The sequence below is a fragment of the Pygocentrus nattereri genome, chromosome 19 (genome assembly GCF_015220715.1).
Source record: "Pygocentrus nattereri isolate fPygNat1 chromosome 19, fPygNat1.pri, whole genome shotgun sequence".
Taxonomy (NCBI): domain Eukaryota; kingdom Metazoa; phylum Chordata; class Actinopteri; order Characiformes; family Serrasalmidae; genus Pygocentrus; species Pygocentrus nattereri.
Window position 1 is genome coordinate 19,196,231 of NC_051229.1, and position 20,902 is coordinate 19,217,132.

The 20,902-nt window shown below is 39.0% G+C and overlaps 3 protein-coding genes and 1 long non-coding RNA gene across 7 annotated transcripts in view; 2 read left to right on the plus strand and 2 right to left on the minus strand.

The window, feature by feature from the left end:
- The window catches only part of ankrd12 (ankyrin repeat domain 12), a 41,670-nt gene extending 40,304 nt beyond the window's left edge, over window positions 1-1,366 (minus strand). For all 3 annotated transcript variants that reach the window (XM_017722465.2, XM_017722466.2, XM_017722464.2), the window contains exon 1: window positions 920-1,366. The gene's annotated coding sequence lies outside the window, so the exon portion shown is untranslated. The remainder of the gene's footprint in view (window positions 1-919) is intronic.
- LOC108442437 lies at window positions 1,165-6,448 on the plus strand. The gene is made up of 2 exons (XR_001859035.2): window positions 1,165-1,210; window positions 1,361-6,448. It is a non-coding gene; the product is annotated as an uncharacterized LOC108442437 (long non-coding RNA).
- On the minus strand, window positions 3,082-16,895 carry ndufv2 (NADH:ubiquinone oxidoreductase core subunit V2). The gene is made up of 8 exons (XM_017722467.2): window positions 16,744-16,895; window positions 12,940-13,002; window positions 11,216-11,278; window positions 10,791-10,907; window positions 9,360-9,528; window positions 8,544-8,653; window positions 5,223-5,299; window positions 3,082-3,283 (listed from the first exon to the last, which is right to left on the minus strand). Exons 1-8 carry the CDS (start codon window positions 16,783-16,785, stop codon window positions 3,190-3,192), a joined length of 735 nt encoding a protein of 244 aa, XP_017577956.1. The 5' UTR covers window positions 16,786-16,895; the 3' UTR covers window positions 3,082-3,189.
- Window positions 16,896-18,565: 1,670 nt separating this feature from the next.
- acss2l (acyl-CoA synthetase short chain family member 2 like) overlaps window positions 18,566-20,902 on the plus strand; it is a 28,676-nt gene continuing 26,339 nt past the window's right edge. Inside the window, exons 1-2 of one of the 2 annotated variants that reach the window (XM_017722463.2) lie at window positions 18,566-18,809; window positions 18,943-19,138. In XM_017722463.2, coding sequence (XP_017577952.2) covers window positions 18,677-18,809; window positions 18,943-19,138 — 329 coding nt within the window. In that variant the 5' untranslated portion in view covers window positions 18,566-18,676. The remainder of the gene's footprint in view (window positions 18,810-18,942; window positions 19,139-20,902) is intronic. The other variant, XM_017722462.2, reaches the window with a different exon arrangement.

Sequence of the window (20,902 nt, forward strand, 5' to 3'; positions counted from 1 at the left end):
TGAAGACGCCTTGACATCGTCCTTTAGACAAAAGGCTTGTGTGCGAAGGACGGACGGTCGGTCACCCAGCAGAGAAAGCTTTGTGGTAACACACCCCCCCGCCCCGAACCGCTGAGCTGAAGGGCCAGGGTGTCTGTTTTGCTAAGGTTATTGCAAAAGCTAGATGCACCCTCGTGGCGCAGATGCGACCGTTTAAAAATACAAACACATGGTACTTTGTGGAAAGAAAATTAGAAAATCTATACAGACTGAACATGCCTGCCTGCATATCGAGACACACAACTGTCAAACAAATGCATTCAAATTGCACTTCCAGTCTCCAGACGTTCAGGAATATTGTAATAAATGCAGAGTTGGCTTTAGGTTGCGAAATGTGCACTTCGTTCAAATGTAAAACGTGAAAAATAAATTCAAAATACTAAATACAGAGGCTCCTGTCGGTGTTGCAGACTGCGCCACCCCTACTCGCACAGACAATAGCCCACAGTAGCGCTGGAAATAAAGTCGCCCCTTCAGCGCTTCCCTCGCCTGCTAAACGTTTTGTGCTAGCGTTAGTTGTGCTAACAGCACTCGCATTCCCTCCAAGTCCTGAAAGACCAAACCTGGCTGTCACTGCTGCCTTTCCGTCGTCGACTCGACACGAGTAGCTAGCTTTCACTTGCAGCTTCGAGGCTCAATAAAATATTCGTCCCGAGTGCTCAGAATGCGAAAAAAGTATACACAACAAAACGGACAGAGCTACAACCCCACACGACACGATCTTTTCCGCAACTATGAAAAATGAGCAGTTGAATTAACGCGTTGAAGTTAGCTGCCTAGCTAGGTTAGCTCGCTACCGTTAACGTTAGCTCAATGCCTTCTTTCTCCTGTGACCAAAAAGAAGCCAAAGGGGGAGTTTAATGTTCATTTCACTACTTACCGTGGAGAAGCTTTCTTCGGCGGTTCGCGTCCGAGCTTAAAAACTCGCAGCGTTGTTCCAAAGTGTGCAAACCGTTTGGACAAATGTTGAAAATGAGCGTTTAACCCTGCAACTGTGTGACGTTTGTGTCCAGCTTACGGCTGGTTTTGAAAACATCCCCAGTCAGTCCCTCCGCCGTCTCTAAGAAAAGCCCAGCAAAAACACGAGAGCGCCGCGCTGATTGGTCCAGGCTCGGCCACGTGACCGCTCCAGCCCTGCCGAGCTTAAAAGGTTCGTCGTCTGCTGCTTGTGGTAGGATTGTGGCTCTTTATTTTCTTATCCAATTCTGCACTCTCGCAGCTCCTCGCACCAGCCCTTACTTTATACTTCTGTGTGCTCTCCTGCTTATATTTCCTTCGCCATAATTTGCTTATCGACGTTTGAAATTCTCATACGAAAAAGCCCGAGCACGCTCTGGGAGAGGGTGAGGTGACGCGCTCAGGCGCTTGACGTCATCTTTTCCGTTCGGCGCTGCAGCTGCTGGGAGGAAGGTTCTCGAAAAAGAGTCTGAGGCTCGAGCTGAGGGTTCGTAGAGGAGTGGAGTAAATATGATTTTCTCTTTCATTTTACACTTTGTGGACAGTGTGTCCTCTTCGGCGGATGCGCAGCGTTGTTTGTGCTTTACTCTGCTGAAGCTCGGTGTCGCGCTCGGGCATGTTGTGGCGCAGTGGTATTTTGCATTATGTAGAAAAGCTTGCGCATGCGCAGTGGCGGCCATTATGTTGCAGAACAAGCTCAAATCGCATGGGAGTAGGGCTGGGAAGTTCGATTCAGTACTGCCGAACCGATTCTGACCGTTTCAACGATTCATTGATTCATAAGTGAAGTCACTTTATTCTCATCGAGTTTACCGTAACTTTCGCTTCAGCCACGTTGAGCTCCAGTCTGCTAGTTGTATTCACTAATGTAGACGAGGCTGAAGTTGGCTTATTTGCCAGCTTTTTACTTTAGGGCTCCGTTCCACCTTTAACGGTGCAGCAGTTAGCGTTACATTCTGCAACCCCTGCGCCATTTAAGGTGGAACGTAAACATTGATCAAGAACAAGAACCCTCGTCTAAAGTAGCCAGATTACATTAAACAGTTATTGCACAACCACAACAGCAACTCAAGCCAGCTGCAATCTACGGAGAACAAATGTAAAGCTAAAATACACACAGGTGTGGTATTTTTATGACTTCGAAACGTTAAACTACAAAAGATTACTATTCTAATACAGGTCTTAATTCTTTAACGTGCGTAGTAAACACTGCTACCAAAGTTCATATGTTGTCGTATTTCGGCTCAACTGAATTGTTGAAAAGATCCGGTTCAAAAGGACGATTCGTTCACGTCGTCCTCGTCGCTACGAGAAACTGCTGCTGGAGGGAGGAGAGGAGGGGAGAGGAGAATAGAGGGGGATGGGCAGTGGCTAGACGAGCCAGAGGGTTGAATGAAGTGTGGCAGCTAACATGCCAGTATGGTGTAGTGTAGTATAAGCAGCGATTGTAATGTGAAGGCGTGCACTGTATGTGGTGGGCGGCATGTCATGTCTGTAGTTAATGTGGTCGTTTGCAGTGTAGGTATCGAATGCGCAACTGCGAGGGCGATTGGTTAGTTTGGGGCTGGAGTGAGGCATCTTTCAGATAAGCTGAGAGGTTCCTTTGTATGAGTAGTAAAATACCGTAAGCGATCTACAAACCTGGTAGTAGTGACGCCACGTCGACAAAAAGCGCATACGCTTTTCAGCTGTGCTGTCGTCTTTTATATGGCTGCACTGAACCAAATTCAGCCGTGCGTCAGTTGCTTTTGAGGAGTCGTTCTAGCTGATTCTGTCCGGACTGCTGCCATGCAGTTTCGTTACTGCTGTGAACAATATTAATTCCTCTCAGTCTGCATTTTACAGTGCAGTCCGTTCGTGAGGCAGATGACCACAGCTGTCTGTACAAATGTACATTATTTTGGCAGTTTTAGGACATGGTACAAACAAAATGCTCATTATCTTTTAGATGGAATTGATAAAATGATAAAAACATAAGATTATCTCAGTCTCGAGTTAGTTCTTCTAAATCATCCAACACAGATGTGCAAACAACGTCCTAGTTCATATGTGACTAACAGTAAAGTAAAAAGCACCACACAGCTCTTTTAGGTACAATTAACATTTTATTTACACTCACAAATTACTGTGATTTTTGAACAAAGTCATCAAGTTAGGTGAGGGCCTGTAATGCAGTTGGTCCCTCTGAGGTGGTTATAAGTCAGCCCTGACACCAAAACCAGGCCCAGGAGGGGGTTCAGTCAGAGAAGTCAGACCACCTTCAGGTTCACATGAGAAACGGCCACTCCTTTGTAGAAAAAGAGAGGGAAAAAAAGATCTTTAATGTAGACATTTATGTAGGCAGTTATGTAATTAAAATAAATGTAATTCAATAAAATGTAATATCATGACATGTCTGTGAGTGAGGAAAAGATAAATATAAATGTTTGTGTACAGATTGTTGAAAACAAAGGAGTAGACTATGAGCCTGATAGACAAAGGACAATGTTTGAAAGGCACTAATCGATATAAATACAAACTACACGACTAGTCAATCTAATCAAACATTTAGTGATCATTTTAAAAACGGAATAAATCACTTACAAAAAATAAACATTTAATAGCAACTATCATGGCATCTAGGGCTGAATGATTTCTGAAAAATATCTAACTGATTTTTCTGACATATTATGTGTGATTTAAATGCTATTTTCTTTAAATTACGCTCTAGTGCTTTTTCATCAAGCAATGCAGCACATCCATTTTTTACGTGCTTAAGGCTTAAACACAATGTAGTGTACCAGTTCACAAGCTCTTAGGTTATGTTTCTCCATTTGAAACCTAAGACAACTGCAGTAATGTAGAATATAATTAAAATTGTAGCTTTGTGACTATTGTAAACTGCAATTTCATTATAAAACAATGATTTTTTTCAGCCCTAATGTCACCACAGCTAGGGATGCACAAAGATCTGTCTGGGCAGAAAAAGTGTAAACAATTCACCACAGTAGTATCAGTTTGATACTGAGATATAGCCAGAGGTGCTGTCTAAATGACATGCAAATATACACCATATACCCACTAGGAAATCACTAGCCCACTCAAATTCGTATTGGCCGTTAATTCGGTTGCATGTGAAATTTTGAAACTACAAAAAAAATACTTCTAAAAAAATACTGTATCATTATTAAAATCTTATTTTGAACAGCACTGGAAAGAAAAAGTATCCCATGTTCTTAAATTGCAAGTCACACAGACATTGCAGTGAACAACTGCTAGTAATGCTTCTACCATTTTCTGCCCCTTATAACCCAATAATATCAAAGTTCTGCATAAAAATCCTCTCTTGCTGCACTGTTGCAGTGCGATAACCTCATTTTCACATTCTTGCATACTTATGACAAAGTTTACATTAGATATAAATACAAAATTAAAGCACTTAAACATTATTAAAGATGGTCCTGGAAGTAAAAACACAATGTACTTATGTTGCTGTGTGCTAAGCAGGCTAGTTGTTAACAGTTGTTTCATCATGTCAAACTACACAACACCACTGGATATAATTAGCCAGGGCCAATGTAACTTATTATCCTGTACTTTCAACTGTATATAAGGCACCTTTTAGCATGTCAGCAAATTTGAAAGAGAAAGCAGCAATGACACATTCTTGGGGTGCAAAAGGGTGATCACACAGTAGGTGTGGGCAATGTAACGATGATTAGTGTTATCTTGTTCAGTCACATTACATCACAGTATGCTTTTCTGAGCATTGTGTATATTGTTAGTACATAAAGAACAAATAATATGATTCATTAAAAATGGAGCATTAGTCCTGACTAATTGTATTATGTGCAGTGCAGTTTGTAATGTTGAGTAAAAATCATTGTACTTTTTAATAACTTTTTAACGTAGCACTACTCATGCTTTTTTAAATCAGTTCCAACTTATTAAAAAATCGCGATGCATTTCATGTATTGCTATGTCTGTAGTAATATTACGTGTCAAAACGCCCACCAAACAAGAACTTTAGCTTCATCAGCAATAATAGCAAGGAAGTACATACACTTGTTTAATTTTCCTTGTAGCACATCAAAAAAAAAAAGAAAGATTCATGAATTTACAGAGGTTAGCTATCTCTCTCCCCAGAGTGCACGATGGAAAACATTACACAAAACAGAAGTAAAGAGATCTTTATAGTTATTACTCAGCGACAACAAGTAATCCACTCGAGGGAAACGCCTTCATACCTGGGCCCAGGTGGAGGGACTCTCCCTGCCTTCAGTTCGTCAAGGATGTGCTCAATGTCCGAAGGCTTCAGATCCTCCTGTGATGCAAAAAAAAAAAAAAAAAAAAAGCAAAGCAAACACAAAGTTAAACTTGTTTCTTACATCAACATGCCACATGATTGAGCACTTTTAAGAAATCTATAAACGTGAACGGTAACTGTTTTAAGCTTTGATCATTTTCTAAATACTTTTAAAGGGGACCACTCTGGTTACTTGGAATAGCAACTCACCCGAGGTAAATTCCCACTAGGCACTACTTGTGAAAGTGTGACAATGAATGCAAGTCAGTAAGGAGATATGACTCGCTGACCAGACCTCAGTTGTTTTTAGCCTAAAACCAGTTGCAGCTATGAGTTGCTCTTTTGCTCTGAACAGGCCCCATTAGAGACTTCTCTACCATAAAAGGAAAGCTTTCCCAGTTGATGTGGCTACATGTGTAATGCAAGGAGCACACATTAGCCATTACCTTACCAGACTGCCCAAATATTTGGCAAAAAGGTAGCATTTAGTAAAAACTGTGAGACTGTATACGACATACTATTAGAAGCAGCCAGGCTGATATCAGATAAGTGGCAAACAGAAACTCCCACCAACAACCCAGAAGCAGAGTTTATGATTAACCGTAGGAGTGGAACCTGCTAACCCATTTTTAGCTACCAAGTCTCAGCTTGTGACTGACTTTCCATTTAACTGTCGAGCTCACAATTAATTGCATCATTGCCCAAGTAGTTCATTATCAGCACTATGTGACATAAGTAGGGTTTACCCCAGAAGACAGTCTTTTCTGAGTCATTACTCCATAAAGATTTGGAGATAAACATTATCTAGTTGGTGACTTGGAACACATACAGTGTTGTTCTAATTACCCCTGAATAACTCCTTCAGACAAAAAATAAAATCTCTCCATGCTGAAAGTACACAAAAACATCATATATTAGGGGTGCAATGGTTAGTGTTATTGATGTGAAACATTTATCAATGAGAATTTTCATAAACATTCATTTAAGAAACATATAATGCCTGCTTAGCTAAATGACTAATTATGTAAATATTAGACTAGTGATTCACAAATAACCACTTCAGTAAAAGATTTGTCATATTTTTAAACAGTTTCGATGAACTTCACAACTGAAAAAAAAAAAAATCAAAATATTTGTGCCCTGATCACATCATAAATATGATGCATTTTGTGTGTCCCTACATTGATTACAACACATTTGCAGGATTGCAAAGGGTTCTGACTCTACAATGCAAGTAAATTTCCTTCTTTCTATGTTTACTTAATATCTGAGTGAAATGATTCCCTAAGGGTGTGTTCAGATGTACCATTTTTCCCCACCAAGTGCCACTGCCTACTCTGTGTGGATTCTTGTTGGATCCAACCACAAGGCATGCAGACTGGAGCGCCTTCAAAGCCGAGAAAATGTCCACTTTTAGAACTGCACTTAGTGATGTCATCTGCCTTTTTATCAATTGGCCAATAACAACAAGAAGAAAAGCCAGCTCACATGCGCAGCATTTATATTACAGTGCATTTCGGGCTGTCATCAGGAATGAACAACCCAGTGTTCTAGTAGAACTTCTACATAGACACGTGCCTAAAAATGTCTGAATCCGCAGTTGGATTGTTTACACATTGAACAGGAAGTTGATTTGACACAAACCTGTCTGTCTGATATTGCATAATTCATACATATGTACACACGACAATATGACAGTCGTAATACAGCATCTAAATATGGGGAACTTTTTGGACAGATTATAAAGACAAAGCTTGTTACCCCCATTAACCTATGCACATTTTCATTTGGACTATGAATAAATTATTTTGAGTAGTTAATTGCAATTACCTGCTTTGATCCAACCCAAAGCTGGCCCCAAAGATCTTGTGATTAGAATAGAGCAAAAACAGTTCAGTTTTATCACTAACTTGCAGTGAGAGCAAGTGACTGCATGTTTCAACCAATGAATGTATAAGGACCAGTGTACTGAATTAGGTTAAACTGCAGTCTAGAAAAAAAAATTATAAAAAAAAAAAAAATTGAGACCTTAAATATTTACATTGTTATCATCGTATTAAAGCCAAGGCATTAATAGAGATAATATTAAGCTAAATATATATAAAATCATCATTTATATGGTACTTTCCTTTGGGAGGTATCTGTTCCAAACCCTAACCCCTAAATTTAAATTTGTTTAAGTATTACCTTTTTATTCTTGTTTTTTTTCTCCATTTTTCCCCTTTTTTGATTTTTCCGTATTACACCTTCCAGGTACACGTTGTCTGCTCTGATAAGTACTACAGATTCAGACATCTTTCTGTAATTTAAAAATCTAATACTTGTAGTTAGTTAGCTACCTGGCTTCTTAGTATGGCTACATCTGTGCATTGTGAGCTGCACTGAATTTCAAGAATGAGCAAGCATTACAGCATTCAGTAAGATTGGAATGTAAGAGGTACATACAAATACTGATATTTGTAAACCTAAAAAAATTACCTATTAAAAGACACACAGCAGACTTTTAAATTAGTTGGTTGCTTTATCTGTACCTGTGACTGACTTAGGGAAATAACATGGTCATAAGGGTCACTGTTAAGATTGTTAGATGAACTTTCAGGAGATCAAGCTCATATGGCAACTTGATGTTTTAGTTCCACCTAAATGTGTGATGGGCAGTATAAGTTTATGTGCCATTGATAAATTACATAACATTATTTTGAGTGTAACATTGTCAGTACTTTTAGAGTACTGTTATTATAGTGAGCTTGTTGGTCACTAATTGTTTAATTTATTCTTTTTTTTTTTTATCTGCTACTAGTTTGTTGGTGCATTTTGTCTGTTGCCAAACCTCAGAAACCTGACTGCAAAACTGCGTATTGTGAAAATGTCAAATATCATGATGTTGTCATTTTTCAATTACACATGCTTTCACCTTTAGTATAACAGAATTATGTTGGGCTAGCGTTGTATAAGAGTGTAAGTGAACTTGTAATGTAAATAAACTGCCATATTTCATAAACAAACTGAATGGTGCATTTTTTTTGTTATTTTCTCAGCTGCTATTGCCGCTCTTCCATTCCTGTTTGTGATGCCCTTTCATTTCCTGCAACTGGGCACTCTGGTATATTGGTTACTACCTTTCTAAGTGTCTGCAAACACCAGACAAGAATATGCCAGCTCAATCTGCACATTACAGGATAGAAGAATAGCCTTCCCTAGAGGTAATAATAAAACCACTCTGTTTTATGAGACCCTTCAAGGCCTGTATAGCTGTACTTACATAATAGTTGTCATTGATTTGGACCATTGGAGCATTCACACATGCGCCAAGACATTCAACCTCTGCTAGCGTGAACAACTTGTCTGGTGTGGTCTCCCCAACTTTGATACCTAAAGGAGAGAGAAGAAAAGTGACCGGTTTCTGCTCAAATAGCAGGAATACAGAAACTAATCCTGTGTTTTATCAAGTGTATTCATCAGTTTACATGTATTTATGGTGTCTCATTTTAATCAAACATTCCTAATTCCTAATATCCTAGTCTAAGACAAGTTTGAGTATGATCCCAACTTAGCTTGGGAAAAAATTCAGCTGCCTGACCAGCACTCCTGTTCATTGTTGACACAGAGCAGAATGTTGCTGCTGTTCTAACAAAACCTTGTCTGGAAAAAAAAAACAGTAACTTTACAGAAGGGGGAAAAAAAACATTAATGCTATTGTAACTTTTAGACAATTTTATTGCACTTTTTTGGTATTTTTGAATGGTGTAAACATCCTTCACCCCCTCTGCCATCTCAGGGTTTTTGTAAGCATGTCAGGATGTACATCAAATTTATTCCTGCTTCGCCACAAGCACCTGCTCTATGATGTGCATTCTGCATATTTGTGATGTCAAGGCTTGATTTATCATTTGATAAAGTTCTCTGCCATTAGGATGTCAGCCCACCGTGCTACAGCCTGAGTTGACTTCACTCGCTGCTCTCCTAAATTAAGCCTGATTGGGAACGAGTGGTTTATAACGACACCAGCTACCTAAGAAAACGAGCTTGCTTTCAGAATGTAGCCCTCTGGTGGAGTGCAGGGGCACTGTTTACTTACCCAGTTTGTTCTGGATGGCCTGCAGGATGCTGTCCGAGTCACACAGCATACATGGTGTAGTGGTGCACACCTGGACGTGGTACTTCCCCATCGGCTGGCGGTTGAACATGGTGTAGAACGTGGCTACCTCGTACACTCTCATTGGAGGGATCTCCAGGATTTCTGCTACCTGGAGAAAATGTCACTCTCACATGAGTTGTTACATCAAGAAATCCGAACTGCCCTGAATATCACTGCTGTGATGGAATAAATTTAACTGAAAACACTTAATGTATGTTTTTTTATTTTATAGTTATGAACATCAATACTTTCAGCTTTTCAGCTTTCAAAATTATGATGACAGGTATACAAATTCATTCACTAACAGAAATAACTCATAGCTTCCGGGCTTGAGAATCAACATCATGTCAAGCTGAATCATAGAGTCATCCTGTCGTATTGTCAGGGTTCTTTGTTTACATGCTTCAAACATTCACACTGTGAGAGCTCGACGGAATTGCTGTTTTATTGTGAATTTTAAGCCTTGACATGCTGAAAAGTGAATCTTAACTCCACAGGGGATGCCACACAACAGTATATGGATATAATTGCCTTTGCTGATGTGGATCCATACAAACTCCCAAACAAGAGGTGGAGTAATGATCTGAATATGCTACCTTTTCTTTTCTTAGCTGGTCTGTTACTCTGGTCTGTTAGGTGCTAATTCTTTTGAGTAATTTCAAGTCCCTCAAAGCCCATGTACAGTTTTTGGCATATTTACTGTTCTACTTAACTCTGGCACTGTAGGTTCCCTTTAACAAACACTGCTAGTCTAGATAGTTAGCAAACTAATAACATTACTGCTAAACTGTACTGTATTAAATCTGCCCCAAAACAATCCAATTTGTAAAACTGAAGTTTTTAAGATAAACAGATAAATAGCTAAAGTTACTAGCCCAGTCGCATCATAACATACCTAATACCTTCACCTGGAAAACAGCAAACTTACAAAAATACAAAATATTATCATTTTTACTTGGAACAGTTAACGAAGTCATATTTGCAAGTGGTAAACCAGGGATTCTAGACGATACGAGTTTATGAGATGTAAGAATACAACCTTTCACTTTCCTACCAGTGGAAACTGATGACCTTGCTGGCGAATATTTAAAAAAATATGCACTTCTAAGATCTAGGTACTTTTTAAAATAGCAAAGAACATGTTTTCTCCAGACCTTAGTTTTTTTGTGTGGTGGGCATATTTTTCAACAAGTCATATTTACTACCTAACCATCTGCTGACAATCATCTGAACACATTATTGTTGGTCAGCATATGACAAACAGTACCAACCAGCATACTGAATACATATTTTTTTCTATTGCTTAATGACGTTATTTAATTATCAGGTTAATTACCAAGACTATGTAGTGGTGCTATTTTAATTTTTTACCTTGTTCATTGCCGAGATGGGGAGCCAGCCATGCTGCCTCTGCGCCAAGTCCAGCACTGGGATGGTAGCAGCCTGCTTGTGTCCTTTGGGATAGTTATTTATTATGGCTTCCACTCTCTATTGTAAAATGCACCCAGAAACATTAATGAGAAATCAAGCAAGCATACGAGTCTAGCAACTCATAGCATCAATCAGAGCACTCCCAGGAGACTCAATCAACAGTCTTTAGGGATTAGGTACTGTAGATTTTCCACCTAGGACTCGGGTATGATAACAAAATGGCCAAACGGGAAATATGTTAAATAGTTTAATGAATTAAAACACATAAGTGTATTGGTCATATCCGAGTAAGTTTTCAGCCAGTCCATTCTTCTTGCCAGGAAAACAGAACCATTTCTTCAAGGAAAACCAAAATATTCACTCACCTTCATATTCTCAAGAGTGAACTCAAATGGAGTATCTGGATTGTTGTCTGCTGTATCTCTGTGCTGTGTTAAATACAAACAAAAACAGCTGAATTTTATTATAATATATGTAATGCTGAATAAATTGTATTTAAAACTTTCACTCAGTAAGACTTAAATATTTCAGAGTTAGAAGACATATTGCATAGTTTCAGGGAAGATCTCTGAGCTAGCTAAGAGCCTCGTCCGATGATAGGAGGGCGCGGTGACATTTGGAGGAAACATGATATTACTGGTTTATAATAACAACTTTCAAATCTACTACTTCCTGCTCGTTTGAACACATATGCGCTTTACATTACACATAACCTTGTATCCTTGTCCACACATTCCTATATTTTTATATTTTATATTATTCCTCTATTTTTTATATTCTTCTATTGTATATTCTGCAAAGAAAACAAGATTTTCGTCTTTTAAATGTTATGGTATTACGAATCTTTAATTACTATGACCAGGGTCAACTACTAAAAGTAAAAAGGTCCATTTTGATTTCAAGTTGACTGCAGCAGGATGTCCCCCAGGACAGAATATTTGTTAGTTCTCAAAATCTTCCTAAACATATTCAGCAAAGTTGTCGTCCACATTTATGAAATGTATTTATGGTTTCCTGGCTAAAACGAGACTTCATCCATCTTCACCATCTGTTCTCAATTGTACTACTGACGTTTTTATAGAACTATGCTGTATTTCACAGCTCATAACAAGCGATCAGACAAACCCTTGTTGAAAAGCTCAAGTCAAAATAGTACTTGAACTCTATTTATCATTCAGAGAATGCTGCCCTCTTCTGAGTGCCACCAGAGATAACTGGACATTTTCACCAGATAAATATAACACTATGAAAACAGATTTAAAAGCAAGCAGTCTGAGTGATATGAAAATACCTGAAGCCAGTAATGTTCTCATGCATTATAACTTTATAGTATAGCACAATGCAACAAAATGACCCTGTTCATCTGACTCTATACTTATGAAACACAAACATTAATTATCCAAGTAATTATAATTACTCCAATCGCGTGTGAAATTCAGGCTTAGATTAGCAATCAACTGATTATTTTGACAATCAATTTAGTAACAATTGCCTTTAAAAAGCCAAACAATTAAAATGGACAGAAATTAAAAATTACAAACCATGCAGAGCCCTTCAAAATTTTGTTAATACTTTACTGGGAGAAAAAAGATAAAGAGGATGCCCTTAAAAACTAAATAAAAACACTATGGGACAAAACAATACATAGATCACCCATCAGGCTCTGAGAGACATCTAGTTCATCATTGCAGGGATTAGTACTCATCAGTACTGTATGATGAAGGTGCTGCAACATCCTGATCAATTTCAATGTAATGGGTAGCACCTACAAATGCTGCATTGCCAAACTCTCTAATCTTTCACATGTAAGTCAGTCAGAGTTCACTTAAAACCATTTAATTAATGGTTGATAGTCATGCATTCTTTCATTCATCCTTCCTTCATGGCGCAAGCTACCATTCAGACTCTTTCCACTCTATTCCACATGTTCCTGAATTAAATCCAGGTGTACTGTGTACTGTATTACTGCCATTTCTAAGATCATCATGTACAGGCCATTTTAACAATAATCTTCTAAGCAGGATTGTTTTTATAAAAAATAAAATACATAAATAAATACATTTTAAAAACAAGGATTCAAAGTCCTTACCAGAAAGATGCCTCCTGCTCCAGGACGAGCAGCAGACTGGTACAGGCTCCTGACCTGCCTGCCCTGAAGTAATCAGACAGACTGCATTAGAACACTGACAATGTACTGTTCAGGGATGGAATAAAAACTTTCACTCAACTGCATTTTCAGAAGAATAAAACAAGTACTTGTTTCAAAACTCAAGGATAAAGAGTTTTTTTTCTATTTTCCTCAATCAGTTGAGTTTCCACACATTTTGTGTCCAATAAAATTTACATCAGTGCAGAATGAAACTGCCAACAACTACGCTGATCATTTCATCTTTGAGTAAAAAATAGCACACAGGAGCACAGCGTGCAGCAACTGAGGGATCAGGCTTCTGGTTATGACAATATTTCATTATGCATGCTAAGTTTATTGTAGGTACGTACACAAGATTCAATATGATAGTGTTTGATACAAAATTTTACATACAGCAAAAATTAAGGCTGAAAAAGTCATTTTTTGTAATTTATTGAAATTACAGTTTAAAAGAGTGCAACTTTCAAATCGCTAAATTTTCACTTTTAAATCTTAAGTTTTAAGGGGTAATTTTTATCTAATAACACAGAGATCGTGAAATCACAGTTTGCCACACTACATTCAAGGTTTAAGCCTCAGGCTCGAAAGACATTGATGCTGAAATTGATATTGGAAGCATAAAAGCCTTGAGACTAATAGAATTAATTAATGAAAAACAAATACAAAAGAATCACATTTAAATCGGTCACAATATTGGTCAGAAAAACTGACATTTGGTATTTTCACCAAATTGATCAGACCTACAAAAATTAAGGAGTCCCTGAATATGAATAATGTGCCTTGTGTTTATATGTTAATGTTAGTATGTTAACATACCAAGCTCACAGCATACATGCATGTCCACAAGAGCCATAACAATGCATGTCCTTTGGATACCATTTTCAATTCTTATGTCCAAGAATGAGCTTGATTTTCAACATTTTGCTAATATTAAATGTTTCAGGACTCCACAGAGCTAATTAACTATACATATTGGTTTGGCTCCGAAAAAAATAAAAAGTTTGCAAATAGATGCCTAGTTTTTAAATCAAGGTTTCCATGAAAGATGATAAACTAAATCCCTCGGAAGAGTGGTGTATCGGCAACGCAGTTTTAATTCTGATATTGAAATTTGATTTTTTAAATATTTGTATTGAAATTGTTACACCTCTAGTTTATTGTAGCATTTAAGTGAATTTATGATTTTGTATTTCATTTTGTTGGAAAGAGTTCAGACTAGACAAAGCATGATCAGCTAGTTGCCAGCATCAAATTTAGTGTTAAAAAATGTAAAATGCATATATTGTCTCTTACTTCTCGCTGGTGTCACAGCAAAAATGTTTTTTCAGTTTTTGACATAATTTGAAAATGCCTGTTTGTTTTTACATTGTACACATTTCATGATGAACAGACCAAAAGAAATGTATGGGAATTTCTTTCCTACGTAAAGTTGCCATTGTGGAGATAAAAGGTTTTGTTCTGAGAACAATCATCTGTTAAATCATCTATTCTTTGAATTATATACCTGAATAATGTTGCAATGTAGATTAGGGCTGCAGCTATCGAATATTTTTGGAATCGAGTATTCTGTCAATTTTTTCATCGATGAATCGAGTAATCGGATAAATCACACTTATGTGTTTTTAAACAACTGTATTGATGGTGTGTTATGCAACGTGAAAGGTCTCTTAAAATGAGCAAGCAATTGGCTGTTATTCCTCACAAAAGGATTTTTATTCAAACTCAACACTTTCACTAGATCAAAGCTTAAAACCTTGGGCTTATTTTCTCCAGGACTAAGCCAATTTATTCAACCTTTCTGTGAAACTTTTATGATGTACATGATAAAACTATGAAATACAGCTTCACAAACATAGGTTAGTCTATTTGTCCTTAGTTTTATCTGAATAAAAAAGGGAAAAGGGAATGTAGTGAATGTAGTCATAAATGAATTTGTCCTTCTGTTGCATTTAATTATTACTACCTTATGTATGAGGAAGGCATGTTTAGAGATCTAACCTATTAGAGAGAGTGTGTGTGTGTGTGTGTGTGTGTGTGTGTGTGTGTCTGTTCGCGAGTGGGAGGGAGAGATGAGGAGAGATAAATTGCATCAGTGAGATCTTGGTGTATTTGCTGTCTTGCTACTTATTATGCCTGGTCACTATCGACTCATAACACGGGCTACAAATAATTACAAACACTGTAAGTTACGTTCTACCAAGCGCTGGTGTTCATATCAGTTATCAATCGTAAACATACGCTGGAGAGGCTCCGAGTCGGCTTGGAGAAGTGCACTTCACGTGAGGATGCTTTGGGTTCAGGTGCTGCAGCATTGACGAAGTACTATTATGGTAGGCCAGGTCCGTTTTACAGTGTATACACTGCACTACATTGTCCGCCTTGCGCAGCGTAAAATAGTTCCACACTTTAGACATTTTCTGCCTTTTTACACACACCGGTATCTTTATTTATCTGCCATTGCCATATAGAGCTAAATAAATCGCGCCGCCTTATAAATCTCTGAAAAAGTGCTTCAGTTCTAACAGTCTGTGTAAAACAATGATACAGGAGCTGCGCGGTAGTCTACAAAGCGGGAGTGAAACGATAAAATAGATGGACTTTGGTGACATGAATTAAACGAAGCCTCGAGGCTCGAACATTTTTTGTAATCGAATTATTCGAGTTACGCGAATAATCATTTCAGCCCTAATGTAGATCATTTCTGTTAGGTTGGGCTCCATGCAGCCATTATGAAATGGGTAAGATTTTGACACATTTTAAATACATTAGCTTAAGCCCAGTTTTGCTGCTTTTTCCACTTCTGATATTATTTCAGAAACAGTAATGCAGTGGGAACATTTCATTATAGTAGTCATAACTTCACTATTCAAAGTGTCCAGATGATATACTTACACACCCACAACACCTACTTTATTAGAAAAACGGCTGATGAGAGTTTAGGGGAGTGGTCTCAAACCCTGCTCCTAGAGATATACCTTCCAGCAAACCTAACACACTTCCTTGACCTAATCAAGGACTTCTGAAGGTAGTAGTTATATGGATCAGGTGGGATCTCCAGGAGCAGGTTTCCTGACCACTGGCTTGACTGCAGCACATTTGCTCCTAGCACAACTTGTGTTAGCCACCCTCTAACCCTTCATCAATAGACATTCACTCTTTGCTGGATATTTCTCGATGGTAGACCACTCTCAACCGTGCATATCAATATTCCTTGCTGACAATATGCGCATAACAACAGTGTGCAATTGTACCTCAATACAGTGTAAACACAGTATAGATGTTTCTAATAAAGTGGCCAGTAAGTGGAAGTACAAAGTAAATAAAAGGATGTCAAGTGCATGTCTCAGCTATCTGGAAGTCGCAAATGACAATTATGTGCCAACTTTCTTTTCTGTGATCTGGTTAATAGTTTGATCTTGTATGGTAGATTAAAGCAAACTGAATCAAAACAGCGCAGCTAGGTTTCTATACAAATTACCGCAATATCAACCATCACCCAGCTAATTACTGCGAGACATATTTTCTGTATGCTTACACGCCTGCACGGTGCATAAAAAGGTCTAAAGACAGCTCTGACAGCTTGTTAGCTGACCGTCTGCTAACGTTAGCTAGCTCGCTATTTTCCATTCGCCCTTGCAAGATGTCATGAAGCTAAAACTAGCCGGCCACGCACAGCCCCGTCAGCTGAACACACTAACGATAGTAAAGCGACCGCTAAACATTCCAAACATTAAAATAACATACCGCATGGGACGCCGCTGCTCGAAGTGCTGAAGATAAATACATACTTAGAAATGTTTCTGTCCGGTCACTCTACCAACTCACAATGGCGGACATCAGAGAGCGCCGTCAGATCGATTCGGCTGGTCTGCGTTCGCATTCAGCGAGAGGGAGCCAGTCCGTATAATCGAACACAGACAGCGTACTCTACCTCCAGTGTGAGCCTAGATTTCAACTGTGTCCTAAAACTACGGTTCATCTATCATCTGTCATATTGTGTAAAAGTCTGTTGCACAGCATATCTCAGCCACACCGGTTTCAGAATCCATGACTTTGCATGCTTTGTGAGTTTTCGTCCGTTTTCTCTCACCACAGTGAAGACTATTCTGACTCAGATGAATAAGAACAGACGCGGTGTTCCGCAGTCTATCAGGTAACGACTGCTCTCTGGCCTCCTGCATTAGCCAGTTAGCGGGGAAAAACATTTTAAACAGCCCCTCCCTCAAGTATCTACTAATTTCCCTTTGGTTTTTCAAACGCTCCACACACCTTCGATATACATCAGAAGACTTTCTTAGTCTTTCAATAAGAAAATAGTGCTCTAAACACTACTATGGCACGACTGCAGGAGGCATGTTTACATCATATAACCACTTATAACTACTCCGAAATGAACAATGATCTTTTGAAATGGTGAAACTCTGGTTTGCATCTCAACAGACTTAGCAGATCAAACCTAATCAACACCCACTTGGAGCATACAAAGCTCAAGAGCTATGTGGACTCTAGAGCAGTGGCTGCCAGCAGAACAGTACTTGTCTGACTGCACTGAGCCAAGAGTAAAGTTTGGTGGAGGGGGGATTATGGCATGGCGTTGTTTTTCAGGAGTTGGGCTCGGCCCCTTAGTTCCAGTGAAACGAACTCTTAATGCTTCAGCAGACCAAGATATTTTGGACAGTTTCATGCTCCCAACTTTGTGGGAACAGTTTGGGGACGGCCCCTTCCTGTTCCAACATGACTGTGCACCAGCGCACAAAGTGAGGTCCATAAAGACGTGGATGAGCGAGTTTGGTGTGGAAGAACTTGACCAGCCTGCACAGAGTCCTGACCTCAACCCGACAGAACACCTTAAATTAGCGATGAATTAGAGTGGAGAAAGCGAGCCAGGCCTTCTCGTCCAACATCAGTGTCTGACCTCACAAATGCGCTTCTGGAAGAATGGTCAAAAATTCCCATAAACACACTCCTTAACTTTGTGGAAAGCCTTCACAGAAGATCTGGAGCTGTTATAGCTGCAAAGGGTGGGCAGACATACGCATGTACAAACACTAATTGCTGTGGTTTGACACACATATTTTGTGTATTTAGGTTGAAAAGCTTGTATGATACAAACAACGTTAAATTATATCGAGTTTATTAGGATTTCATGAAGTTACAGTTCTTAATAACCGCCCCTCGGCCTGCTATTGACCCCACTTAACATTTGCAGTCAGGGCTGAACTGTTCACAAACGGTCGGCTCTCAAAACACGAAGTTATGAAAAATGTCCCGGTGACAAAGATGCCCATTCCAGGAAAAGTGGGACAGAGGAATCCAGCATTGCGTTAGGAGAGTGGGAAGGCTTGTCGCTCTTGTCTCGTTTTCTTGGCACACAAGCGGCCGCCTGCGTTCAGTTGCTGTCGCCAGTCTCCTCCTTTGTAATTGGATCAGCAGGAGAGACGCAGTTTAGCCAATGAAAAAGTAGGAGTGCCGAACGCAGCGTTCTGATTGGTCGCTGCGGCGCTGAGCAGACCTGGGGAATAACGCGGTGTGAGGATTAGGGGGTGGGGCTCACACCATAAACCGCTTCATAGCTGAAGCGCAGGGCAGCGCTCTGCACTCAATGCCTCTCAGAGTCCAAACAGCAAGGAACTTGGGACTTCTCAGCTGCTTCCCACTTTAAATCCAGCTGACCGCTATGGTTGTACCGGGGCAGCAGAACCAAGAGGAGAAGGTCTTCTATCCTCCAGAGGATCTGCGGGTGGATGCTCACGTGCCTGACTTTAACTCATACCTTGAACTGTACAAGAAGTCCATTGAGGAGCCTGAAGGTAAGTCAGTTGAAGAATGACATGATGAATCTCAGTGTATATGCCATAAAACAAGCAGAGATGGGTCACGTGTCTGTGATAGAGAGTGAGAGAGTGTTGTCATAAACTCTCCAGCAAATCTGTTAATCCACAGCGTTCTGGAGAGAAGTGGCTCAGGAGTTCTATTGGAAGGAGCTTCCCAATGGTCAGTTGCTGCAGTACAATTTTGATGTCACCAAGGAGAAGGTGTACGTCAAGTTCATGGAAGGAGCTAAGACGAACATTTGCTATAATGTGTTGGACCACAATGTTCTGACCCGGAACCTGGGCGAGAAGGTGGCGTACCACTGGTGAGCTAACAGGCTTTGCACCATTCTCATGTGGAAGAAACTCACATCACTAGGAACAGCGAAGCCACAGTTTTTTGTCTAATGCTCAGTCCATTCAAATATAGGTGGCTAATATGGTCAATTAAATTCATAGACGGGCTTTCAGTCAGCAATGGTGGCGCAGTTTGAAAACACCATGGTCTTGTTTGTTTTCAAGAAAGAAATAATTAAAGTCACCAGTGTTGAATTAACAGGAGTGGAGTTAACCTGAACCTAATGTAACTCCTCAGGCATATATTTAACTCTGTGGGTTAATATAACACTGGGGATGTTATTGTGTGCTTCTGCCACTTGTGAATGTCCTTGCAGACTTTAAATGAATACTCCAGTGCTTTTCAATACGAATCTGCATCATCTAAAGCATGTAGTCAATAACCATGGACACTAATTTTCCTGTACTGAGAAAAGAACATATTGACACACATATAATGAAAGCATATAATGAAAGTCAATGGGTAGATGGAAGAACATTATAAGTTTGTCCTTTGTTTTCTGTTTCTTTACTAAGTACAGAGAAACACATCAAAATTATTGTCAGTCATAAACTACCAATGCTGGAGATGGAGATTAGCTTGATTAATGCTACAGTATTCGTCTAAAATATGATAAATGTAATAAATGCTAAAATGTGTATTGTGGGTAATGTATCATATATACTGACCATCTCAGATTTGAAGGCCTGATCCTAGATCAGTGTGGAAGAGTCTGAACTACTTGTTCTCTCAACCAGTAGATGAGGCCAGCTAAACATACTCATAACAGTACTCATTTATTTCCTAAACAGCAATGTTAGATGAACTGACACGGTAATGTGTTAACTGAGCTATTCAGATAGCTTTTTGTGACCAAACCATTGTGTGTTACATCAAATGCAAATGTTATTACATTGCACCGTGAAGTGTAAATAATGTATTTAATTTCCAGTCAAAGTGGCCATTACATACAGGTTGTTTATTTCTGAGGAGATTAGATATAAGATAACCCATTTGCAAAAGGACGGTGACTGTCAAAGGAAAGAAACAGGTTTCCCAAGCTAAAGTTCTAAAAATGATTAAAAGATAAAGAGAAATCACTTGTGTCAGATCTGAAAAAAATCCACAGATGTTTCTTTCCATCCTTCCACTGTGAGAAGACAGCTCAACACTATGGGTATAAAAGGATGTATAGCTGTCAAGAAGCCCATTGAGAAATGGAATAAAAAAAAGAAAGTTGCAAACCAAACAACTTCTAAGAACTTTGGAGGTGTGGAAAAAATATCCCTGCAGATTTCTTTGAAAAATTTCAAGCAAGTCTCCTGAAAAGAATAGAAGCTATAATAGTACCAAATGGTAGACATCCTGAATACAGAAAAATGTAGCATCATGCTTAGTAAAATACAGACAACTTGTACGGCCTTTTGACTCTAAATTAAATTAAATAAATGTTGAGGTGTCTCTGACTTTTGCACAGTATTATACCACAGCATATTGTTATTGAAATGACAAAAGTGCAGACTTGTAGCCTTTATTTGGTATTTTCAACCTGATTGGGTGAACGGTGAAGGAATTACAGCTACCTCTATACTAAGACACTCTCTCACCACCACTTAAAAGTAATTGGACAGTTATACCCTTATCTGTTGGCCAGGTATGTGTTATTCCCTCATTATTTCAATTATAAGTAAACAGAATAAAAGTGTAGCATTAATTTCAATCTGGCGTTTGCATCTGGAATCTTTTGCTTTTA

Bases quoted from the DNA above. Each gene is read 5' to 3' on its own strand.
- ndufv2 (XM_017722467.2), bottom strand. From the start codon at position 16,785: ATGTATTTATCTTCAGCACTTCGAGCAGCGGCGTCCCATGCG. The intron at 8,654-9,359 runs GTAAGTAAACAG...TCTCTCCTTTAG, and splicing joins GGCCATCCAGAACAAACTGG to GTATCAAAGTTGGGGAGACC. The intron at 3,284-5,222 runs GTATGAAGGCGT...TTTTCTACAAAG, and splicing joins GTCCCTCCACCTGGGCCCAG to GAGTGGCCGTTTCTCATGTG.